This window comes from Scyliorhinus torazame, chromosome 11, assembly GCF_047496885.1.
Source record: "Scyliorhinus torazame isolate Kashiwa2021f chromosome 11, sScyTor2.1, whole genome shotgun sequence".
In the NCBI taxonomy this organism is placed as follows: Eukaryota; Metazoa; Chordata; class Chondrichthyes; order Carcharhiniformes; family Scyliorhinidae; genus Scyliorhinus; species Scyliorhinus torazame.
In genome coordinates, this window is record NC_092717.1 from 27,598,511 (window position 1) to 27,621,634 (window position 23,124).

At 43.2% G+C, this 23,124-nt stretch overlaps 1 protein-coding gene across 2 annotated transcripts in view; it reads left to right on the forward strand.

The window, feature by feature from the left end:
• LOC140385191 (antizyme inhibitor 1-like) overlaps positions 1-23,124 on the forward strand; it is an 83,568-nt gene that overhangs the window by 38,392 nt on the left and 22,052 nt on the right. For both annotated transcript variants that reach the window (XM_072467073.1, XM_072467072.1), the window contains one exon: positions 2,616-2,817. In XM_072467073.1, coding sequence (XP_072323174.1) covers positions 2,710-2,817 — 108 coding nt within the window. In that variant the 5' untranslated portion in view covers positions 2,616-2,709. The remainder of the gene's footprint in view (positions 1-2,615; positions 2,818-23,124) is intronic.

Genomic DNA, 23,124 nt, shown 5'->3' on the forward strand with positions numbered 1-23,124 from the left:
ACCTACATTGACTTCTGGTCAAGCAGCGTCTTGTTTTCAAATTCCTTCATGGCCTCTCATCGATCCCCAGGCTCTACAAGATAACTGCTTATTTAATTCTGACCCCTTGAGCACCTGATTTTAATCATTCCAATATTGGTGGCCATGCTTTCAGTTACCTAGTTTCTGGAATTCCCTCTACACCTCTCTGCCATGCCTCTTTCATGAAGATACTCCTAACATACTTTGATCAAGCTTTTGGTTAACTGACCTAGTATCTTTGTGATTTCATATCATATTTTATAATGCTCCTATGAATGGGACATTTTATATCCTTAAAGTTGCTACCTAAAGATAAGTCACGATTATTCAGTTGGTTTTAAAATAATTCAAACTTTGTTGCTAAAACAATTTGTTTCTTTTTGGCCAATATAATGTCACTATAGTAATTTGCATGCGATTGGCCATCCTGTGGGAGGTGTAGCATCATATTCCTCATTGAAATTGAAAATGGGAATGTTTTTATGAGCAACTGAATTAGACAGCACAAGACCAAGAGGTGTGGAGAAGACGTAAGATTAGGCAAACCAGCTATGTTTGAGACTTGGATAAAATTAGAGTTTCAGACATAGTTAGAAGTGTACTCCAAATAGCCATTTTAAATTTGTTGATCTGCAGATAAAGAGACTGAATTACTATCTAATGAATTCTACATTTAGACTTTCCAGTCCTTGCAAGCTCTTGGTTTGAGGGCTGGAAAGACTTATTAATATGGCTTGGCATGCCAAAGACAAGAAGGCTGTTGGCGATCAAGAAAGGTGTGTATCCTCGCTGTACATTTCAAATGTGTGCTCATATATACAAATTGGGCCAATTTGCTTTCTAGCATATCGCTGAAAACATGAAAATTCATCCTAAACCTTTGTATTTTTACAAAAGAAATTAAGTCAGTAAGTCACCAATTGTTCAAGACTTGCACTTGTATATGACCACCTTGTGCAGGGTAATGTCTCTGAACACTTGCAATATTGAGGGGAAATTTGCAGAGGGCAGTGGTTTTTTGAGGAAAAAGGGAAGCTGTATTTGGGTTTTTAAAAGAACTGGGAATCAAGGTGATATGCTAGGAAGAACTGGACCAAGAGCAGGAGCATGGTGGCTGAACAAATGGTCAGCACAGATATGAAGACTGCTTTTAGAGGCATGCAAGGTGTACATGGGGCAGTGCAACATAGATTGCTGTGGCCAATGAAGCAATTTGAAAACCAGGATAAGAATGTTAGCGTCCATTTGTAGGGCATGGAGAATGTTAAACTTGAAGTTTGTGCAGGGTTGAGGTGAATGCCATTTAGGAGGATAATAGGTCTTATTGTACACTTTTGGCAGTCAAAGGTGAACAATTACTTTAAAAATTCACAAGTGTATTTTTCAGCTTTTTTTAAAAAAGTAGCCATTTTTTGTTTGTCAAGGCTATTGATAGTGATGAAGGAAATGACATCGGGATTGTACAAGATGTGGAATAAGAACTTTTTGATATGCAGAATTAAAAATGTCATGTCCTCAACCTCAAAATACAGCTGTAGTAATATTTCTTTTTTCTGCATTAGCCATACTCTTGATCTGTCTGAGAGTGTTTTCTATTTCATGCTAAATATTTTGATGTGGGATCATGGCCAATAATAATTGATCTGAGGCTGCTCTAATTCATCTTGGACCTTTACAGTATTGCTGAAGTCCGGAAATCTTTCACTCAATTTAGACTTGGATTGCAAAGTTAAAAAAGGCAGATCCCCCATCTAAGACATCGCCTGCAAGAAAGGAAAATTGGTTTGTCCTCTTCTTGCTGTTTGAGGAGGTACTGTAAACAGAATAATGGTAATGGTCAGAGCAGGCGGGGGTGGCACAATTGGGAAGAAAGGAAGATGGCTTTGGCTTGACTGGAAGTAAAGATAAGAAATGCTGCCGATGAGAAAGGAACGCTAAACGCTTAGACATTAAGTATAGAGGAATATACAAAACCAATTACTGAAGGCAATTTATAGCATGTCGGACTCTGTCAAGAAACTCAATGGAAAAATTCAAAATTTTAAAATAAATTGATGAAGTTATTTGCGTTTAAGAGCTTGCCATTAATACTAAATTCATGTTTTTTTTAATGCACTATATGCAAGCATTCAATTGCAACACTAATACCCATTTCTATTCTTAACTATCTCCAGAAAGATCAACTTCTAAATTGAGTTTTGTCTAAATTAATTCAACCTTCCTTTTGTTTTGCTTTTGCCAGAGTAGTAATGAGCTTATTTATTTTTCCACATTTTGAAAATTTCCTCTGCACACCCAAAGATAAAACTGGATTGCTGTAGGAAATATTGCTGGTGAATGCCAGACAGTTAAGCTGTACACATATGAACCTGAACCAATATCTGGAAAATTGTAGTTTACAGTGAGTTGGATTGTCAGTTGCTAATGGTGAATATATTGTTTTGTGTCAACCTGGAGCAGATGTTGCAGGAAATAAATGACACGTGCAAGACTTGATTTCTTTTGTAGACTTTCTAGAAAATATTTAGGTGTAGCCACCTTGTTTGGTGAGGATACAAAATATTTTTGTAATATGAGACTGTTTTCTTTTTCAGTTTGTTGCATATTTTAAGAACCCCGAAATTGAAGGCTCTCTGAGAACCTTCACTTGGTGTTTGGTTTAGAGTGTTGGCTTTGTGGATCACAAAGATGAAAGGTTTTGTTGACCTTGAAGAGAGCTACCCCTTTGACCTTCTGGAAGAAAAAACTACACTTAATGATGTTATTGACAACCATATCCGTAAGCATACGCTTGAGGTAAGCATCTTTTGTTGTACATAGTTTAATAATTCAAAAGATGAGAAAGATTCATGGAGGTTGATGCTAGACTAATCTATAATAGCTACGTGTAGTAGAAATACTACACTGCAGTGCAAAATAATATTTAGATACACTCCCAATAGTTCGAATTTTGACATTCAATAGGAAATTGATTCAGGCAAACTATAGTATGAATGTGTATATTAACCAGGATATCAATGTTAAACCTGTTGCTGACCAAACTGGCCAAAATCTACCAGAGCACCATGTTCGAAAAATTATGAAAAGCCATAGTTCGCAGACTACTTTGTTAATCCCATTTGCTTTTACAAGGTCATTTAATGAGCTAAAGTTAAATTTATTTGCTATTGCATTTTCCTCTATGAATTTACGTTTTTTAATTTTATATAATATGCCTGAGTCATTGCATCTTCTATACCAACCTTAATGTAAACTTAGTATTGAAGGATTTGTATTTGCATTTTACCGTTATCACACCTCCGTATGTCAAAGTATTTCGTTTTGAAATGTGCTGTTATATAGGCACAGCACAAGATTGCATAAACAGCAATGAGGTGAATGACCAGATAGTTTGTGCCCCCCCCCCCCCCTTCAAATCCAGGAAGGGTTTGATGTGGAACTTGCGGCCAAATTTATTACTTGAGATAAATAGCATAAATGCATTTGAGAAATCTAGGTAACTATATGAAGGAGAAAAGAATATAAGGGCTTGTTGATCAAGTTAAATTAAGTAGGTTGAGGAGCATGAACATGGCATAGACCAATTGGGCCAAATGGCCTGTTTGTGGTGTACATTCTCATAATTTTGGGAGCCAAGGTTGTAACTCTTAAGATGATTGTGTTACTATGGTGCCAAACCTGTAATGAGTGGTTAAAACTAGAATTAATGGAATAATCATTCTTCCTCAAGCAAATGTTCACGTGTTCATTCAAATTAGTTTTCCGGAGTAATATGTTTTAGAATGAGATCAGGCCATGTTTGACTTGGTTAGTAATGAGCTAGACTTGGATAAATGTTCTATTGGTGTTAAATTACCTCCCAATTGTAATGGGATGAATTTGTAACTGACACCAGCAAACTGGTCAAAGCTATTGGGTAAAACTACGGACCGAGTGGAAGATGTTCAGAAAAGACTTTAGCTTAATACAGGACCAATATATATATATTTGGGAACAAGAGCTCCATTTGCTACATATATCAGCTGGTCCTTGATCAAAAGAGGTAAACGATAACACAAAGTGCAGATAATATTGTAATTCAGGGAACTGAGGTTCATGTAACAAAAAAAGCAAAGGAAGACTTGTTGAATGTCAGTTTTCACGGTGGAGGAAGAGAATATTATACCTTCTCGGCCTTGTCCCTCGCTGAGGTGTGGTGACCCTCCGGTTTAATCGCCACCAATCAGTTCTCAAAGTGGAAACCAGCCTATGGTCATCTGGGACTATGACGACCTTACGTTACATTAATGATGTACATCCATGGACCCATAAATCTCTCTGGACCTCCACTGTTCCGAGCTTATGTAAATACTCAAAGCTATCCCTTTTTAGTCCAAAATGAACGGCCTCGCATTTGCCTGCATTGAAATGCATCAGCCATAGTTTTGCGTTCAATTCATCAACATCTGGTAATTTTGTGCTCTAATCCATACCATCACCAAACTTGGATATGTGGTTTTCTACTGTGATATCCACGTCATTAATAATGAGTGACTGACTAGTTGAGCACTTTATGGGACACTCACTAATCATTTCCTTCCAATTTGAGTACATACCCATTTTATCCCTAGTCACGGAGGCCGGAATCTAACCCGGCTCCCTGGCACGGACGCAACAGTGCTAACCATTGTTTCCATTGTATGCAAACTGCTTAATTTGTTTGCTAGATGAAATGAAACCACATTAGCCCAGAACGAGGTTAAGGATGGTACTCCACTAATTTCAGCAGCTCAACAATATCCTCATTGGCAAATGCGCAGGTCAGACTAGGACAAGTCCAACACTAATATAGTTTGCCAAGATCCAATAATGGTAAATAAACCCTTCAAATGGGCAGAACGGTAGTGCAATCGTTAGCACTGCTGCCTCACAGCGCTGAGGACCCAGTTTCGATCACTGCCCCGGGTCACTGCCTGTGTGAAGTTTGCACAGTCTTTCTGTGTTTACGTGGGTCTCGTCCCCACAACCCAAAGATGTGCAGGGTAGGTGAATTGGCCATGCTAAATTGCCCCTTAATTAAAGAATTGGGTGCTCAAAATAAAAAAAGCTTCAAATATCACAGCTTTTTTATTGATTCTGAGTTGTGCATTGTAGCCTAGCTGCTAATCATTGTCATCTTAATAGCTGACATGTAGAGCTAAATTAACGAATGAAGCTCTTCACGATCTCCATGGCAAGAGTATCTCTCAATGTGGCAATCCATGAGCTGACCACTCTGTCAGTAGTGCACTGGAACAAATATCTACAAAAGATTAGTACTTGTCAAGACCATGTGGATAACTGTTACCTTCTGTGTTGCAAACAATAATTATTTGTGCACTGAATTGAGAGCCTGCAAGGCTGATTAACCACAAATCGCAATCTGTTTTCTCCCTGCTGCTCTAACCTGAGGATTTGAAAGAGACCGAGGAGAACTGTTGGTTTTCAGATTAGCAAAATGGAAAGGAAGACTGCAGTACAAATCAGTATGGAAAGGCGTACGGGTTAAACATTTTGGAAGGAAAAACCAGGAATAAGAACACTCAAATGTGTAAAAACCAAAGGCTGTGAATGATTGCGGGCACCTAGAAGTTAAAATATATATGACCCTGAAAAAGTGTGAATGTAGTTACAGAAATCTATAAGCAAAAAGACGAACCGCATTCGTTGTCACATACCAAAATGGAAGAAAGAATCATTTGTACTAAACATTGGTCCACAATTAGTTTACTGTGTGAAGTTCTGCACGGCCCCAAATGCTGCAATATTGAAGCCGAAAGAGTGCTTACAGCATTGATTTATCAGGGTAAAGCTGATGCGCAGAAACTGTGGTTATCGCACGACTTTAGATACTTCAGACTATTTTCACAGGAATGGAGCAGACTGAGGAAATGGCTTTCAAAATTATATGTTTTGGCAGAGTGACGGGCCTAGGCTATTTTCTCTGGTTCAGGGGTCAATAACGAGTGAGAAGAGGTTGGAGAAAATGTCTTGATTCAATGGGTTGGTACATGGGACATTTTGCTACAGTGAGTAGGAAAGCAGAGATCAATGCAGCCTTTGATTAGGGCTCCTCCCTCTGGCCACCTATCTAATCTTAATCTTTTCATTGAGAACTTTTGGCGTGACATCAGCCGTCTCAATTTCTCTGCTCCTGAATTTGCTTTGCTCTGTTCTCTTGGTTCAAACCTGCTGACATTGTCTGGCGTACTGATTTCTACCTCCGGCTGAACGCCAACTCTCTGACACTTCCTCCTACCTCCCCGTAGGCCGTGACTATACCACCGAACATCAAGCCATTGTTTCAAGGGCTATCACTGACCTCATCGACTCTGGAGATCTTCCCACCACAGCTTCCAATCTCATTGACCCCCAACCCCACACAACTTCTATATCCTTCCAAAAATCTGCAAACAGGACTGCCCTGGTAAAACCATCGTAGCAGCCTGTTCCTGCCTCACAGAGCTCATTTTTTTCTATCTTGACTCCATTCTCTGAACCCCTGTCCAGTCTCTTCCCACCTACATTTGTGATTCCTCTGATGTCCTACATCATATCAACAATTTCCAGTTTCCTGGCCCTTGCTACCTCCTCTTCACTCTGGATGTCCTATCCCTCTACACCTCCATCCCCCACCAGGAGGGCCTGAGGGCTACCCGGTTATTCCTTGCGCAGAGACCTGAACAACCCCCATCCAACACCACTCTCTTACATCTGACAACTTGTTCTGTCACTCAACAATTCCTCCTTTAACATGTCTCACTTCCTGCAGATAAAAGGTCTGTCTATGCGTGCTTGTCCCAGTTATGCCTGCCTTTTTATGGGTTATTTCAGTCCTTCAGACCCATGCTCACAACTTTATTTCTGTTACACGTATGACTCTATTGATGCCGCTTCATGCTCTCAATGTCTGGACCTCAATTATGGATTTATTTATTTTTTTGCTTCCAATTTCCACCCCTCTCTCACCTTCACATGGTCCACCTCCAACACTTCCCTTTGTTATGGGCCAGGGTTTAGAGAACATTTATAATTCTGAATTCACCAAATGATCAAGAGATAGTCTTTTCATGGCAGAGAGAACAGCAGTGCACCTGCTTTGTCTGGCTTCAGCTCCAACACTGAAAAAACGAAACCAAAAAAACACACGCCCAAGCTTTTCTCAAAAAGAAACTAAAAAGCAGAGCTCAGCTCCACCCACACTCTGACATCATAAGACCATAAGACATAGGAGCGGAAGTAAGGCCATTCGACCCATCGAGTCCACTCCACCATTCAATCATGGCTGATTTCAACTCCATTTACCCGCTCTCTCTCCATAGCCCTTAATTCCTCGAGAAATCAAGAATTTATCAACTTCTGTCTTAAAGACACTCAGCGTCCTGGCCTCCACCGCCCTCTGTGGCAATGAATTCCACAGACCTACCACTCTCTGGCTGAAGAAATGTCTCCTCATCTCTGTTCTAAACTGACTCCCTCTTATTCTAAGGCTGTGCCCCCGGGTCCTAGTCTCCCCTGCTAATGGAAACAACTTCCCTACATCCACCCTATCTAAGCCATTCATTATCTTGTAAGTTTCTATTAGATCTCCCCTCAACCTCCTAAACTCCAATGAATATAATCCCAGGATCCTCAGACGTTCATCGTATGTTAGGCCTACCATTCCTGGGATCATCCGTGTGAATCTCCGCTGGACCCGCTCCAGTGCCAGTATGTCCTTCCTGAGGTGTGGGGCCCAAAATTGCTCACAGTATTCTAAATGGGGCCTATCTAATGCTTTATAAAGCTTCAGAAGTACATCCCTGCTTTTATATTCCAAGCCTCTTGAGATGAATGACAACAATGCATTTGCTTTCTTAATTACGGACTCAACCTGCAAGTTTACCTTTAGAGAATCCTGGACTAGGACTCCCAAGTCCCTTTGCACTTCAGCATTATGAATTTTGTCACCGTTTAGAAAATAGTCCATGCCTCTATTCTTTTTTCCAAAGTGCAAGACCTCGCACTTGCCCACGTTGAATTTCATCAGCCATTTCTAGGACCACTCTCCTAAACTGTCTAAATCTTTCTGCAGCCTCCCCACCTCCTCCATACTACCTGCCCCTCCACCTATCTTTGTATCATCGGCAAACTTAGCCAGAATGCCCCCAGTCCCGTCATCTAGATCGTTAATATATAAAGAGAACAGCTGTGGCCCCAACACTGAACCCTGCGGGACACCACTCGTCACCGGTTGCCATTCCGAAAAAGAACCTTTTATCCCAACTGTCTGCCTTCTGCCTGACAGCCAATCATCAATCCATGTTAGTACCTTGCCTCGAATACCATGGGCCCTTATTTTACTCAGCAGTCTCCTGTGAGGCACCTTATCAAAGGCCTTTTGGAAATCAAGATAGATAACATCCATTGGCTCTCCTTGGTCTAACCTATTTGTTATCTCTTCAAAGAACTCTAACAGGTTTGTCAGGCACGACCTCCCCTTACTAAATCCATGCTGACTTGTCCTAATCTGACCCTGCACTTCCAAGAATTTAGAAATCTCATCCTTAACAATGGATTCTTCAGCTATCTCCTTTGGAACTCTAGGATGTAGTCCATCTGGGCCCGGAGATTTATCAATTTTTAGACCTCTTAGTTTCTCTAGCACTTTCTCCTTTGTGATGGCTACCATATTCAACTCTGCCCCCTGACCCTCCTGAATTGGTGGGATATTACTCATGTCTTCTACTGTGAAGACTGACGCAAAGTACTTATTTAGTTCCTCAGCTATTTCCTTGTCTCCCATCACAAAATTACCAGCGTCATTTTGGAGCGGCCCAATGTCAACTTTTGCCTCCCGTTTGTTTTTAATGTATTTAAAGAAACTTTTACTATCATTCCTAATGTTACTGGCTAGCCTACCTTCATATTTGATCCTCTCTTTCCTTATTTCTCTCTTTGTTATCCTCTGTTTGTTTTTGTAGCCTTCCCAATCTTCTGACTTCCCACTACTCTTTGCCACATTATAGGCTTTCTCTTTTGCTTTGATGCATTCCCTCACTTCCTTTGTCAGCCATGGCTGCCTAATCCCCCCCTCTGATAACCTTTCTTTTCTTTGGGATGAGCCTCTGCACTGTGTCCTCAATTACTCCCAGAAACTCCTGCCATTGCTGTTCTACTGTCTTTCCCACTAGGCTCTGCTCCCAGTCGATTTTCGTCAGTTCCTCCCTCATGCCCCTGTAGTTACCTTTATTTAACTGTAACACCTTTACATCTGATTCTACCTTCTTTCTTTCAAATTGGAGATTGAATTCTACCATATTATGATCACTGCCTCCTAAGTGCTCCCTTACTTTAAGATCTTTAATCAAGTCTGGCTCATTACATAACACTAAGTCCAGAATGGCCTGTTCCCTCGTGGGCTCCATCACAAGCTGTTCCAAAAAGCCCTCCTGTAAACATTCACTGAATTCCCTTTCCTTGGGTTCACTGGCAGCATTATTTACCCAGTCCACCTGCATATTGAAGTCCCCCATGATCACTGTGACCTTGCCTTTCTGACATGCACTTTCTATTTCGTGGTGCATTTTGTGCCCCCGGTCCTGGCCACTGTTACGAGGCCTGTACATAACTCCCATTATGTTTTTTTTGCCTTTGTGGTTCCTCAACTCTACCCACACAGACTCCACATCATCTGACCCTATGTCATTTAGTGCTATTGATTTAATTTCATTCCTAATTAACAAGGCAACCCCGCCCCCTCTGCCCACCTCCCTGTCTTTTCGATAGGTTGTGAATCCCTGGATGTTTAAATGCCAGTCCTGAACCCCCTGCAACCATGTCTCTGTGATGCCTACCACATCATACCTGCCAGTCACAATCTGGGCCACAAGCTCATCTACCTTGTTCCGTACACTGCGCGCATTTAAATATAGCACCTTTAATTCTCTATTGACCGTCCCTTTTTGTTTTCTTAGTCTGGTGGACCTTGGTTTACTGAGCCTTTCCATACACTGTGTCATATTTTGTGGGATGGGGACTATCGTAACCTCTCCTGAGTTCTGTCTTTTCGTGCTTTTTTGTATACCTAAGCAGCTACGCTTCCCACTGATTACTTCACCTCTTGGTTCCCTGACTTTCCCTTTCCCCCCCCCCCCCCTCATACCTGTTGGACAGAGTCAAGGGCTGAGGCTCCTGAGTTCCTGACTGCTGGTTCCCTTTACCTGCCTGACTTGCAGTCACACCCTGCTGTCCCTGGCCACTGGCAGGATTTAAACTACTTACTCTGACAGGTGTGACTGCCTCCTGAAACACAGTGTCCAGGTAAGTCTCCCCTGCAGTAACATGAGCATTCAAATATTTCTTAAAGTGACATTCCCATGACACCTTCTCTCTCTTCTCCCCCCCCCCCCCCCCCCCCCCCGCAAGGAAAAAAAAAACCGTCAACTTCATGATGGTTTCATTTTTCACCTTCTCACTATCCTTTAAGTAATGCACACAGTAAATATACTTTTTCGTTTCGAAAAACAACACATGCAAACGGGTATAATAATATAGTCCATTTTTTTGTTCTTCCTCCAACTGAACCTGCTTCCGTCCATCACATTCGTGACAAAGCATCGGCTATCACAATTTCTCGTCCTGCCACATGTACTATTTTAAAATGAAAAAGCTGTAACAATAAACTCCAGCGAAACAGCCTTGCATTGTTCTTCCGGAATAGCTCCAAAAGCGTCAACGAATTATGATCAGTATATATAATGGTGTCATATGGATTGCTGGTCACAAATGTGAAAATGTTGCAAAGCCAGCACCAAACTCAAAGTCTCCTTCTCAATCGTGGAATACTTTTTCTGGTGAGAATTCAATTTCTTTGAAAAATAACCAATAGGCCGCTCTAGCCCTTCGTCGTCTTCTTGTAGAAGCACCACACCTACACCCACATCACTTGCATCAACTGCCACTTTGAATGGTTTGGTATAATTTGGGATGGCTAACACAGAAGCAGTGGTTAACACAGCCTTCAGGCTGTCAAATGCCTGTTAACACTCCGCTGTCCACTGGAATTTGTTACGCTTCTTGAGCAAGTCCGTCAGTGGAGCGACCACACTGCTAAAATTCGGTACAAATTTCCGGTAAAATCCACTCCTACCAAGAAATCACATTATTTCCCGTCGTGTCGAGGGTATTGGAAACTCCCCAATAACTTTTGTTTTCACATCCCGTGGGACCATTCGACCCTGTCCGATTGTATGGCCAAGGAAAGTGACTTGGGCCATTGCAAATTAATTTTTGGCTAGGTTTATCACCAAACCCGTCTCCTGAAGTCGATTGAATAACTCCATCAGATTTTTTAAATGTTCTTTCCATGTCTGGCTGAAAATTACCAGATTGTCGATGTATACCGCACAATTGGGTAATCCTGAAACAACTTTGTTAGTTGACCGTTGAAATGTGGCTGGGGCGTTTTTCATGCCAATGGCATAAATTTGAATTGGTATATACCATCTGGAGTCACAAAAGCTGAAATCTCCTTCACCCTTTCGGATAAAGGTACCTGTCAGTAACCTTTAAGTAAATCCAATTTGGAAATAAAAGCTGGTTGTCCCACTTTCTCAGTGCAATCCTCCAAACGTGGGATAGGATAAGAGTCCATTCTTGTAACTGCATTAACCTTTCTATAGGCCACACAACAACCGTTGGGTACCGGCTGGTTTAGGCACCATCACTATGGGTGAGCTCCATTGGTTGCAACCCACTTCAATTATGCCATTTTTAAGCATACATTCAATCTCTTGGTTAACCTGTGCCAATTTTAAAGGATTAAGTCTGTATGGATGTTGTTTGATTGGAACAGCATTTCCCACATCTACGTCATGTATAACCATTTTAGTACTGCCCAATTTATCTCTACAAACTTGCCCACGTGATATCAATAACTCGGGTCAGTCCGTTTTTCCTCTGGAAGGTAACTCAACAATTCATCCCAATTTTTAAGAACATCCTTATTTTCCAATTTAATTTGAGGTATGTCAAATTCACAGTCATCTGGATTTGGTTTGTCACTTTGAGTTAGAATCATTAAAACCTCTTTTTTCTCTCCTTCCCTTTCAAAGTACCTTTTAAGCATATTCACATGACACACTCGACGAGTCTTCCTTCTATCTGGTGTTTTTACCACCTAATTCACCTCACTTAATTTCTTTTCAATCTGATACGGTCCACAAAACCTTGCTTTTAAAGGTTCACCTACCACTGGTAACAACACTAAAACTTTATCCCCACTGGCAAAACTACGAACTTTGGATTTCTTGTCTGCTACCCGTTTCATCACATTTTGTGCAAGTATTAAATGTTGTCTAGCCAATTCACCTGCTCTATTTAATCGTTCCCTAAAATTTGACACTTAATGCAATAATGTAATTTCCGATTTCTCACTCACCAATTTTTCCTTAACCAATTTAAGCGGTCCTCTTACCTCATGACCAAAAATTAGTTCAAAAGGACAAAATTTGGTTGACTCATTAGATGCATCCCTAATTGCAAACGGTACGAATGGAATTCCTTTACTCCAGTCCTCTGGATAATTTTGACAATACGCCCTCAACATTGTCTTTAATGTCTGCCACCTTTCTAACGCTCCCTGCGATTCTGGGTGGTACGCAGTTGATTTAAATTGTTTTATTCCTAAGCTATCCATAACTTTTGAATAACCTTGAGGTAAAATTCGATCCTTGATCCGATTGTATTTCTGTGGGTGGTCCATATCTGGTAAAGAATTCAAGTAACTCCTCCACAATCTTTTTAGCTGTAATATTACGTACTGGAATGGCCTCTGGAAACCTAGTAGACACATCCATTATCGTCAAAAGATATTGATTCCCACTTTTTGTTTTCGGAAGCGGTCCTACGCAATCAAATAGGACCCTTGTAAAAGGTTCCTCATGCTGGAATGGGCATTAAGGGCGCTGGTTTTATCACTGCTTGAGGTTTCCCTATCGCTTGACATGTGTGACATGATCGACAAAATTTAACTACATCTTTATGGAGGCCAGGCCAGGCCAATAAAAATGTTTTTGTATTTTAGCTTGAGTTTTCCTTATTCCCAGATGACCTCCCACTGGTACCTCATGTGCAACTCGCAACACTTCCTTTCTATACCATACCGGCAATACTACTTGGTGAACTTCTGCCCACTTTTCATCCGCCTGCATATGTAAAGGTCTCCATTTTCTCATGAAGACATCACCTTTACGGTAATAACACTCTGGTATACACTCAGATTCCTCTTACGTGTATGATTTCTGATACATCCGTTTTATTTCTACATCTTTCTGTTGTAACTGCCAATTTTCCTGAACTAAAAATATCCGCCTCATCCTCCACCTGTTCTTTTCCAACCATCTGATCAAAAATCGTTTCTGATAATTGCACATCAACTTCATCTTCACTCTTATCCTGTTTTACCACATTAGCCTTCCCAGTGCTTTTCTTCAACCACCAATACAGTGACTTTACATGGCCTAGTTTATTACAGTGAAAACATTTGAAACTTTTCATTTCTTTTCCACCCTCCTGGATTTCTTTTTTAATCTGAGGTACACTCTCTTTATTGTCTCCCATCAGATCACCTTTATCGTTACCACTTGAGTATTTCTCATGTCCCCAGTTTCTATCCTTCACAGGCTGAGACTGATGTCGGAAACCAAGCTTTGATTTATGAACTAATTCATAATCATCTGCCATTTCTGCTGCTAATCTCGCAGTTTGCACCCTCTGCTCTTCCACATGAGTTCTCACTACATCAGGAATTGAATTTTTAAACTCCTCAAAGTATAATTTCTCTGAAAGCTTCATGCGTTTCGTCTATTTTCAAAGCCCTTATCCACCTATCAAAATTACTCAGCCTTCAAACTCCATGTATGTTTGACCAAATTCTTTCCTTAAATTTCTAAACCTTTGGCTGTAGGCTTCAGGCACTAGTTCATATGCACCGAAGATGGATTTTTTCACCTCATATGTCCCAGATACCTCCTCCGGTAGTGATGCAAACACTTCATTAGCCCTACCTACCAGCTTTGTTTGAATCAGTAATACCCACATGTCCTGTGGCCATTTCATTTGTTTAGCTACCTTCTCAAATGAAATGAAATAGGCTTCCACCTCCTTCTCGTCAAACCTTGGCAATGCTTGCACATATTTAAATAGATCCCCACCAAGCCTTTGACGATGACGCGCTCTCACTATCCTCATTATAGAATTTACAGTGCAGAAGGAGGCCATTCAGCCCATCGAGTCTGCACCAGCCCTTGGAAAGAGCACCCTACTTAAGCCCATGTCTCCCATAACCCAGTAACCCTGCCTAACCTTTTTGAACACACTAAGGGCAATTTATCATGCCCAATCTACCTAACCTGCACATCTTTGGACTGTGGGAGGAAACTGGAGCACCTGGAGGAAACCTACGCACACTGGGAGAACGTGCAGACTTCACACAGTGACCCAAGCCGGGAATCGAACCTGGGACCCTGGAGCTGTGAAGCAACTGTGCTAACCACTATGCTACCGTGCTGCCCCAACTATCTTCCAACTGTACGTTCCCCTTTACTTCTGCCAATTTTAACTGACTATCATGTTCCATGGCCATCTTCCCTGATGTGTATCTCCCTTTCTCTTTTTGTTCTGCTAGGGCTATTCTTTTCTCCTTTCTTCTCTCTCCTTTTCTTTTTCCTCTCTTTCGTATTCAAGCTACTTTAATTCTTTCTCATGTTCCATTTGTTTAAGTTGTAACTGAATTTTTGCCATTTCCAATGAGTCAAACTATCTCAGGCAACTTTAAATGCTTAGCCACTGCCATAATTACCTCATCTTTTCGCATTTTGTCAGGTAATGTTAGCTGCAATGCTTTTGCCAAATCTAACAGTCTGCTTTTAGTCTCTGTCCGTAAGGTACTGCGTGTGACCATCTCCACCCCAAAACCTCTCAGCCTCTGAAAGAGCCATTGTCCACAACACACTCTCCACTTAAACTGGAATACCACACCTGAAAAGCAACCACAATATGCTCACCCCTCACTGTCTTTAAATTCACTAAGCCAATCCAATAGATAGACTTTTATCCCCCTCGAGCCCCCTATTTGTTATGGGCCAGGGTTAAGAGAACCCCAAAGTGTATCATGGAGTTCACCTGACCCACAACTTTTAATAGATTGTGGGATGGGGAGCACACTGCCCACTCTAAAGGTGTGGTACAGCAGAAATGGAAAAGTATTTTTTAAAGCAAAACAATGTTTATTCTCTGAACTCAAGTTAACCTTTTTAAAACATAGTGAACATCTTAGCAACCATTAATTCAAATACAACCCCCAACGAATACAACACTAAGTAATCCTTAACTTCCCAAACAAGATCCAGAAGATAAAAGAAACACCTTTTAACAGAAGCACATCAGGTTTACATTCACTACTGATAACATTTATAATTCTGAATTCACCAAATGATCAAGAGATAGTCTTTTCATGGCAGAGAGAACAGCAGTGCACCTGCTTTGTCTGGCTTCAGCTCCAACACTGAAAAAACGAAACCAAAAAAAACATACACACCCAAGCTTTTCTTAAAGTGAACTAAAAAGCAGAGCCAGCGCTCAGCTCCACCCACACTCTGACATCACTGCAGTAACATGAGCATTCAAACATTTCTTAAAGTGACATTCTCATGACACCTTTGTTGCCTTGATCTGATCAGAAATGAAATGAAAATCGCTTATTGTCACAAGTAGGCTTCAAATGAAGTTACTGTGAAAAGCCCCTCGTCGCCACATTCCGGCGCCTGTTCGGGGAGGCTGGTATGGGAACCTACATTTTCGGTAATAGACTGATTCCCAATATTGATTACAGGCCCACTGACCCACAGCTACCTTAACTACAGCTCCTCACCCTGCTTCCTGTAAGGACTCCATCCCATTCTCTCAGTATCTCCACCTCCATCACATCTGTTCCAATGACGCCAGATTTGAAAATGGTGCTTCTGACATGTTTGCCTTTTTCCTTAGTCTAATTTGGTCTTCTATATCACTGCTCCCAATACAGCCTCCTCTATCTACATAGGGGAGACTAAACATAGACCGGGTGACCACTTTGTGGAATGCTTTTGCTCAGTCTACAAACATATCTCCAACCTTCCTACTGCATGCCATTTCTATTCAGCATCTTGTACTCATGCCCACGTGTCTGTCCTTAGCCTGCAATAGTGCTCCAGTGACGCCTAATACAAATTGGAGGAGCAGAACCTCAACATTGCGTTCAACAACTTTAGACTGATCTTTCTCTTCCATCTTGACCCTTTTGTCCCAATGTAAAACCATCCCCCTCATTGGGCCACCTGTCACTTGTTCTTTAGTTTTGCTTTCACTAAGCACGTACCTTCTTCTCCCATTAACACTTATGATATCTTACCTTTAGGCCATTACTAGAAGCTCTGTAGCCCTTCACACTGCTATTAACGTTTCCTTTGTGTCATGACCTACACATCTTTGTTGCAATCCCACCTATCACTGACCTACTCTCCTCCATCTGCTCCACCCCCTCTTATACAACATTTAAGCTATCACATTTATCCCATTCTCCTGTGGGTGGCCCGGTAGCACAAGTGGTTAGCACTGTGGCTTCACAGTTCCAGGGTCCCAGGTTCAATTCCCTCTGGGTCACTGTCTGTGCGGCGTCTGCATGTTCTCCCCGTGTCTGCGTGGGTTTCCTCCGGATGCTCCGGTTTCCTCCCACAGTCCAAAGACGTGCAAGATTGGTGGATTGGCCATGATAAATTGCCCTTAGTGACCAAAAAGGTTAGGAGGGGTTAGTGGGTTACGGGGATAGGGTGGAAGTGAGGGTTGAAGTGGTTTGATGCAGATTTGATGGGCCGCATGGCCTCCTTCTGCACTGTATGTTCTCTCCTGTGGGTGGCCCTCCTCCCCATTCTGTGAAGAGGCTTTTGAGTTTGTTCCATGTCCGTGGAATCACTCCTCGGACTTTCTTTTCCAGCCTTAGGGATTCGGCCAGATCAGAGAGCCACACTGGGGCAGGACCAGAGCTTGTGGGTGCGGTTAGTTGAGGCCCACTGACACCTTTTGCACTTGCCCTCCACCTCCAGGAATAACCCGCTCATTCGCGTCTTAGTACGATGTGCTCTGTGCACCACCTGCTTAGCCTGGCGCAGGAGTTGGTGGATTTCCATCTGGTCTTGTTCAGTGGGGTCCTGACTTCTATAAGTCGATTGCTGATGTCACCACATTTGTCATCTCCTAACCAGCCCAGCCCTATCATTGTGTCCAAAAATGTGTTTCCAGGTCTCTGGGGGAATGTTTTTATCTCCTTGCAAAGAAAGCCACGCAGCTGCAGGTTTCCAAGAGTCTCTTTTGGGAGTTGGAGCCTCTTTGTAAGTTCCCCCAGGGTCACCAGTCTATCGTTTACATACATGTTCTCTATTGTCAGCGTCCCTCTATCCTCCCTCCACGCCCCAAATGTGACATCTATCCTTACCGCTGCGAACCTGTTTGTTGCAGATGGGGTCCCCCATGGACATCTCGCCAAATTCAAAGTGGCTCCCAAACTGGTTCCATGTCCTTGGGGTGACTACTACTACTTGGCTCCTGGAGTGCATGTGTGGGGGGCTGGGTGTAGCACGGTGGCCAGTGCTCGGAGAGACATCCCATGATTAACTTGTGGAGCCTGGTGAAGAAGGATTTGGGGCTGAAGATCTGGAGTGATCTGAACACAGAGGAACCTCGGCAGCACATTCATTTTGACCATCTGTATCCATTTGGCCAGCAAAAACGGGAGCGAGTCCCATCTTTGCAAGTCCCTCTTTTCCTCCTCCACCAGGCTCGAGAGGTTCCATTTGTGGGCCACCTTGATCCCCAGGTACCTGTACTTGGTCTGGGTCACTTTAAACGGCAGTTCTTCCAGCTCCACTCCTCCCTCTTGGGAGTGTACTGGGACGATTTTGCTCTTTCCAGATTGAGTGTGTAACCTGCGAAGGCGTCAAACTCTCCTGAGGATTCTGGTAATCTTTCCCATACTGGCTATGGGGTTTGACACGCAGAGGAGCAGCTCATCCACATAGAGTGACACTCTTATGTTCTCTGCGTTCTCTCCGAATGCTCATCCACCAATCCGCTGATCTAAGGGTGATAGCCAGCATCTCAATTGCCAATGCGAGCAGGAGCGGGGAGAGCGGGCACCACTGCCTTGTTTCCACGTATAGCCAGAAGTATTCGAAGCTTGTTGCATTTGTTCATATGCTCGCCATAGGAACGCTGTACAGGAGCTTCACCCACATTGTGAACCGTGCTCAAAACCCAAACTGTTCAAGCACCTCCATGAGGTTCCTCCATTCTACTCTATCAAAGGCTTTCTCAGAATCAGGGAGACAATCACCTCTTGAGTCCTCTCCACGGACGGGGTCATTATTACATTCAGCAGGCATCTGATGTTTGCTGTTAGCTGTCTGCCCTTAACAAATCCGGTTTGATCTTCTGGCAGACAACTCTCCAACTGCCTTGCCAGTGCATTCGCTTTTGCATCAGTATTTAAGAGAGAGATGGGTCTGTTGGGTCTTTGCCCTTTTTGGGGATCAATGAGATTGAGGCCGGGGCCAGCACTGCTGAGAATTTTTTTTTAAAGTCTATTGGGAATCCATGTGGTCCCAGTGCTTTCCCTGACTGCATGGAGTTGATGCACAGTATTTTGCCCAGCCCTAGTGGTGCTTCTGGTATTTTTTTTCCTGTCCTCCCGACCACCTGTATATCCAGTCATGTTGAGGAATGTTCCAACCCCGAGTCGATCAGCCACTGCTTGGTTGCCCTCTCATTCCTGTCTCTAAGAGTCCTATATTTTGCCCTGATTAACCGCTTTCAGTGCCTCCCAGAACATGGGAGGGTGAAACCTCCCTCTCTCTGTTCTGGCTGCAAGATAAATAAACATTGATGGCTTAGGATATTTTAGTGCAGAATTCCTTATCGCAGAGGAGAGCTGCATCCAGCCTTCATTGGGGGGGGGGGGGACACGACCCACGACCCCTTCTCCAACCACACGTCGATGTAATGCGGCACAGCATGGTCGGACACTGCAATGGGGGAGTATTCCACGTTTGTTACCTGTTGAAGCCCCCTCTTCCCACCACAAAAAAGTCTAGCCATGAGTAGGCCTTCTGCACGTGAGAGAAGGGGAATTCTTTTTTCCTCGGGTGGTGAAGCCTCCATGGGTCTACCCCCGCCCCCCCCACATCTTCTCCATAATGGAATTCAATTCTTGTGCCATGCCTGACACATTACTTGTGCTGGGGTTGGATCTGTTCAATGCCGGGTCCTACGCAGTTAAAGCCGCCGCCTCTCCCCTCCCCGGTCACTCTACCCATCGCCGTAAATGAGACTGTCCTGTTAATTAATATGGCCACCTGCCTTATCCTAGTGTTGAAGCATGAGTGAACCATTTGTCCTACCCAGCCCTTCCTTATCCACTGTCTCAGGTGTGTTTCCTGTAGGAAGGCTACGTCCACCATCCGACTCTTGAGATCGGCGAGCACTCTGGATCTCTTCACCGGCCTGTTGTGGCCCCACATGTTCTATGTAACTCTCTTGATTTCGGTGGGGGGGGGGTGCTCGTGGGCAGCAGGTCCACAATTCTTAAGTTTTGTCGTCGTGACCTGTTTTAGCTTTATTTTAGCCCCTTCTGAGTTGAATCAAGCTTGCCACCTTGGTTTCAAGTTCCACGATCCCATCCCCAAGGTCCATGTTGTCTTTCTCGAGGTCTCTTGTCGTGGTCTCAAGCTGCTGCTCCATCTTGCCATTGCTCCCCTCAAGGGGGGCCGTCGCAGCCTCACTGCTGTCTCGACGGCTGCCAGGAGGTCTGTCTTCAGCTCCTCCCTGTATCTTTGGAGCTTGGAGGTGATGAAGCCCATAAGCTTCTCCATCTGGGACTGTGCGGAGAACTCTGTGGGGTCGGCCCTTCCTGGTTCCATGCTACCTTGTGTGGCTGTCGGCTGCGAGGCTGAGATTTCCCTCCCCTCGTCCTTGCTAGCCTTTCGACTGGATGGCTGCCTTTTCCCCATTTTGTTTCTTTTTTCTCTTCCCCCCCCCCCCCCCCCTCTTTTTCTTGTCGATGTGGTTTCCGGGGGTTCGGCTGGGGGGTTGTAAATATTTTTGATGCCCGTTTGCTGAAGTCTGAAGGTTGTTATCGAGGATTTCATGCGAGAGCCTCCTTTTGTGCAATTGCTCAGCTCATGGCCACCACTGGAAGCCCGAAAAGAGGCATTTCTAAATTCTGACTCGAGTGTTTGACATTTTAATAACATGTAACACCTGCCCTCCATGCACTGAACATGAATAAATACAGGTCGGGTGTCCAAGATCTGGCTGTCTGCAATTACACACCAGTCTAGTTCCAGTGTTCTGAGTTGACCCCACGTGACTCGGTTGAAGGGTACTGGATTTTGGACATACATTTTAAACCATTTATTAAAGCAAGCATTTGAATTTATTCACCCATTTAAAGATGTTTAAATATTGGATATTTTTATGTAACAGTTCTAAAGACTTGTGCACAAAGCGTCCTATTTCTAGACAATGTAGTGGCTTACTGATTTGATAAGTTTAGATTGCTCCGTTGCTGCATTTGTGAGAACCTTTCCACGGAGAATAATGTTTTCTGGAACCTGCATTTAAACATTTCCCATCAAATAATTAATCAACAGTTTAACGGTAATGTTTAATTACCTAACAATTGCAAATTTTAAGGTATATTTGTGTTACTTCTAATTTTACCAATTAAAATATATTTGTGCAAGTTGTAATTGTTAAATTCGCAAGCAAATTTGGACTTAATTTGATTTTTGAATCAATGGGCCATGTGCAATATTAGTTGTACTTATTAGTTGAGAAGATTTGCATTGTTCCAATTTTCTATTCCAAGTTATATGTCCATTTTTAAACCGGTTTTTTATTCCTGTTGATTTGTTTTCTTTCATCCCTTTCAATTGATAGAAGAATAAATATTGGGGGACTCCATTCTTTGTGCATTATTAATACACAGAAAATTGGGAGCACCGTAAATCTTACACAGTGACCTCCTGCTCCGTTATCTGACTTGTGCTTCTGTTGAGTGACATTCTACACTTTGGCTGCTCTTTTAAGACTTCTAACTGGAGCAACTTTAATGTGTAAACTTCCTCTTCTCTCTGAATATACATGTCTATTTAACTACACGGAGGATCACAGTTTAGCAGCATCCCATTCGTATCTGGTTAGCATGAAATGAAATGAAAATCGCTTATTGTCACAAGTAGGCTTCAAATGAAGTTACTGTGAAAATCCCCTAGTCACCACATTCCGGCGCCTGTTCGGGGAGGCTGTTACGGGAATCGAACCGTGCTGCTGGCCTGCCTTGGTCTGCTTTCAAAGCCAGCGATTTAGCCCTGTGCTAAACAGCCCCTGCATTCATAGAATTAAATGGTGACAGCATAAGACCATAAGACATAGGAGCGGAAGTAAGGCCATTCGGCCCATCGAGTCCACTCCACCATTCAATCATGGCTGATTTCAACTCCATTTACCCGCTCTCTCTCCATAGCCCTTAATTCCTCGAGAAATCAAGAATTTATCAACTTCTGTCTTAAAGACACTCAGCGTCCTGGCCTCCACCGCCCTCTGTGGCAATGAATTCCACAGACCCACCACTCTCTGGCTGAAGAAATTTCTCCTCATCTCTGTTCTAAAGTGACTCCCTTTTATTCTAAGGCTGTGCCCCCGGGTCCTAGTCTCCCCTGCTAATGGAAACAACTTCCCTACGTCCACCCTATCTAAGCCATTCATTATCTTGTAAGTTTCTATTAGATCTCCCCTCAACCTCCTAAACTCCAATGAATATAATCCCAGGATCCTCAGACGTTCATCGTATGTTAGGCCTACCATTCCTGGGATCATCCGTGTGAATCTCCCCTGGACCCTCTCCAGTGCCATGTGTCCTTCCTGAGGTGTGGGGCCCAAAATTGCTCACAGTATTCTAAATGGGGCCTAACTAGTGCTTTACAAAGCTTCAGAAGTACATTCCTGCTTTTATATTCCAAGCCTCTTGTGATAAATGACAACATTGCATTTGCTTTCTTAATTACGGACTCAACCTCAAGGGCAGCACAGTCGGCCTTGTGGATAGCACAATTGCTTCACAGCTCCAGGGTCCCAGGTTCGATTCTGGCTTGGGTCACTGTCTGTGCGGAGTCTGCACATCCTCCCCGTGTGTGCGTGGGTTTCCTCCGGGTGCTCCGGTTTCCTCCCACAGTCCAAAGATGTGCGGGTTAGGTGGATTGGCCATGATAAATTGCCCTTAGTGTCCAAAATTGCCCTTAGTGTCCAAAAGTGCCCTTAGTGTTGGGTGGGGTTATTGGGTGATGGGGTGGCGGTGTTGGCCTTGGGTAGGGTGCTCTTTCCAAGAGCCGGTGCAGACTAGATGGGCTGAATGGCCTCCTTATGCACTGTAAATTCTATGAACCTGCAAGTTTACCTTTAGAGAATCCTGGACTAGGACTCCCAAGTCCCTTTGCACTTCAGCATTATGAATTTTGTCACCGTTTAGAAAATAGTCCATGCCTCTATTCTTTTTTCCAAAGTGCAAGACCTCGCACTTGCCCATGTTGAATTTCATCAGCCATTTCTTGGACCACTCTCCTAAATCTATCTGCAGCCTCCCCACCTCCTGAATACTACCTGCCCCTCCACCTATCTTTGTATCATTGGCAAACTTAGCCAGAATGCCCCCAGTCCCGTCATCTAGATGGTTAACATATAAAGAGAACAGCTGTGGCCCCAACACTGAACCCTGCGGGACACCACTCGTCACCGGTTGCCATTCCGAAAAAGAACCTTTTATCCCAACTGTCTGCCTTCTGCCTGACAGCCAATCATCAATCCATGTTAGTACCTTGCCTCGAATACCATGGGCCCTTATTTTACTCAGCAGTCTCCCGTGAGGCACCTTATCAAAGGCCTTTTGGAAGTCAGAAGGATGCCATTCAACTTCCAGTCCCTGTCAGCTCTTATTAAGAACTCATTATGTTGGCT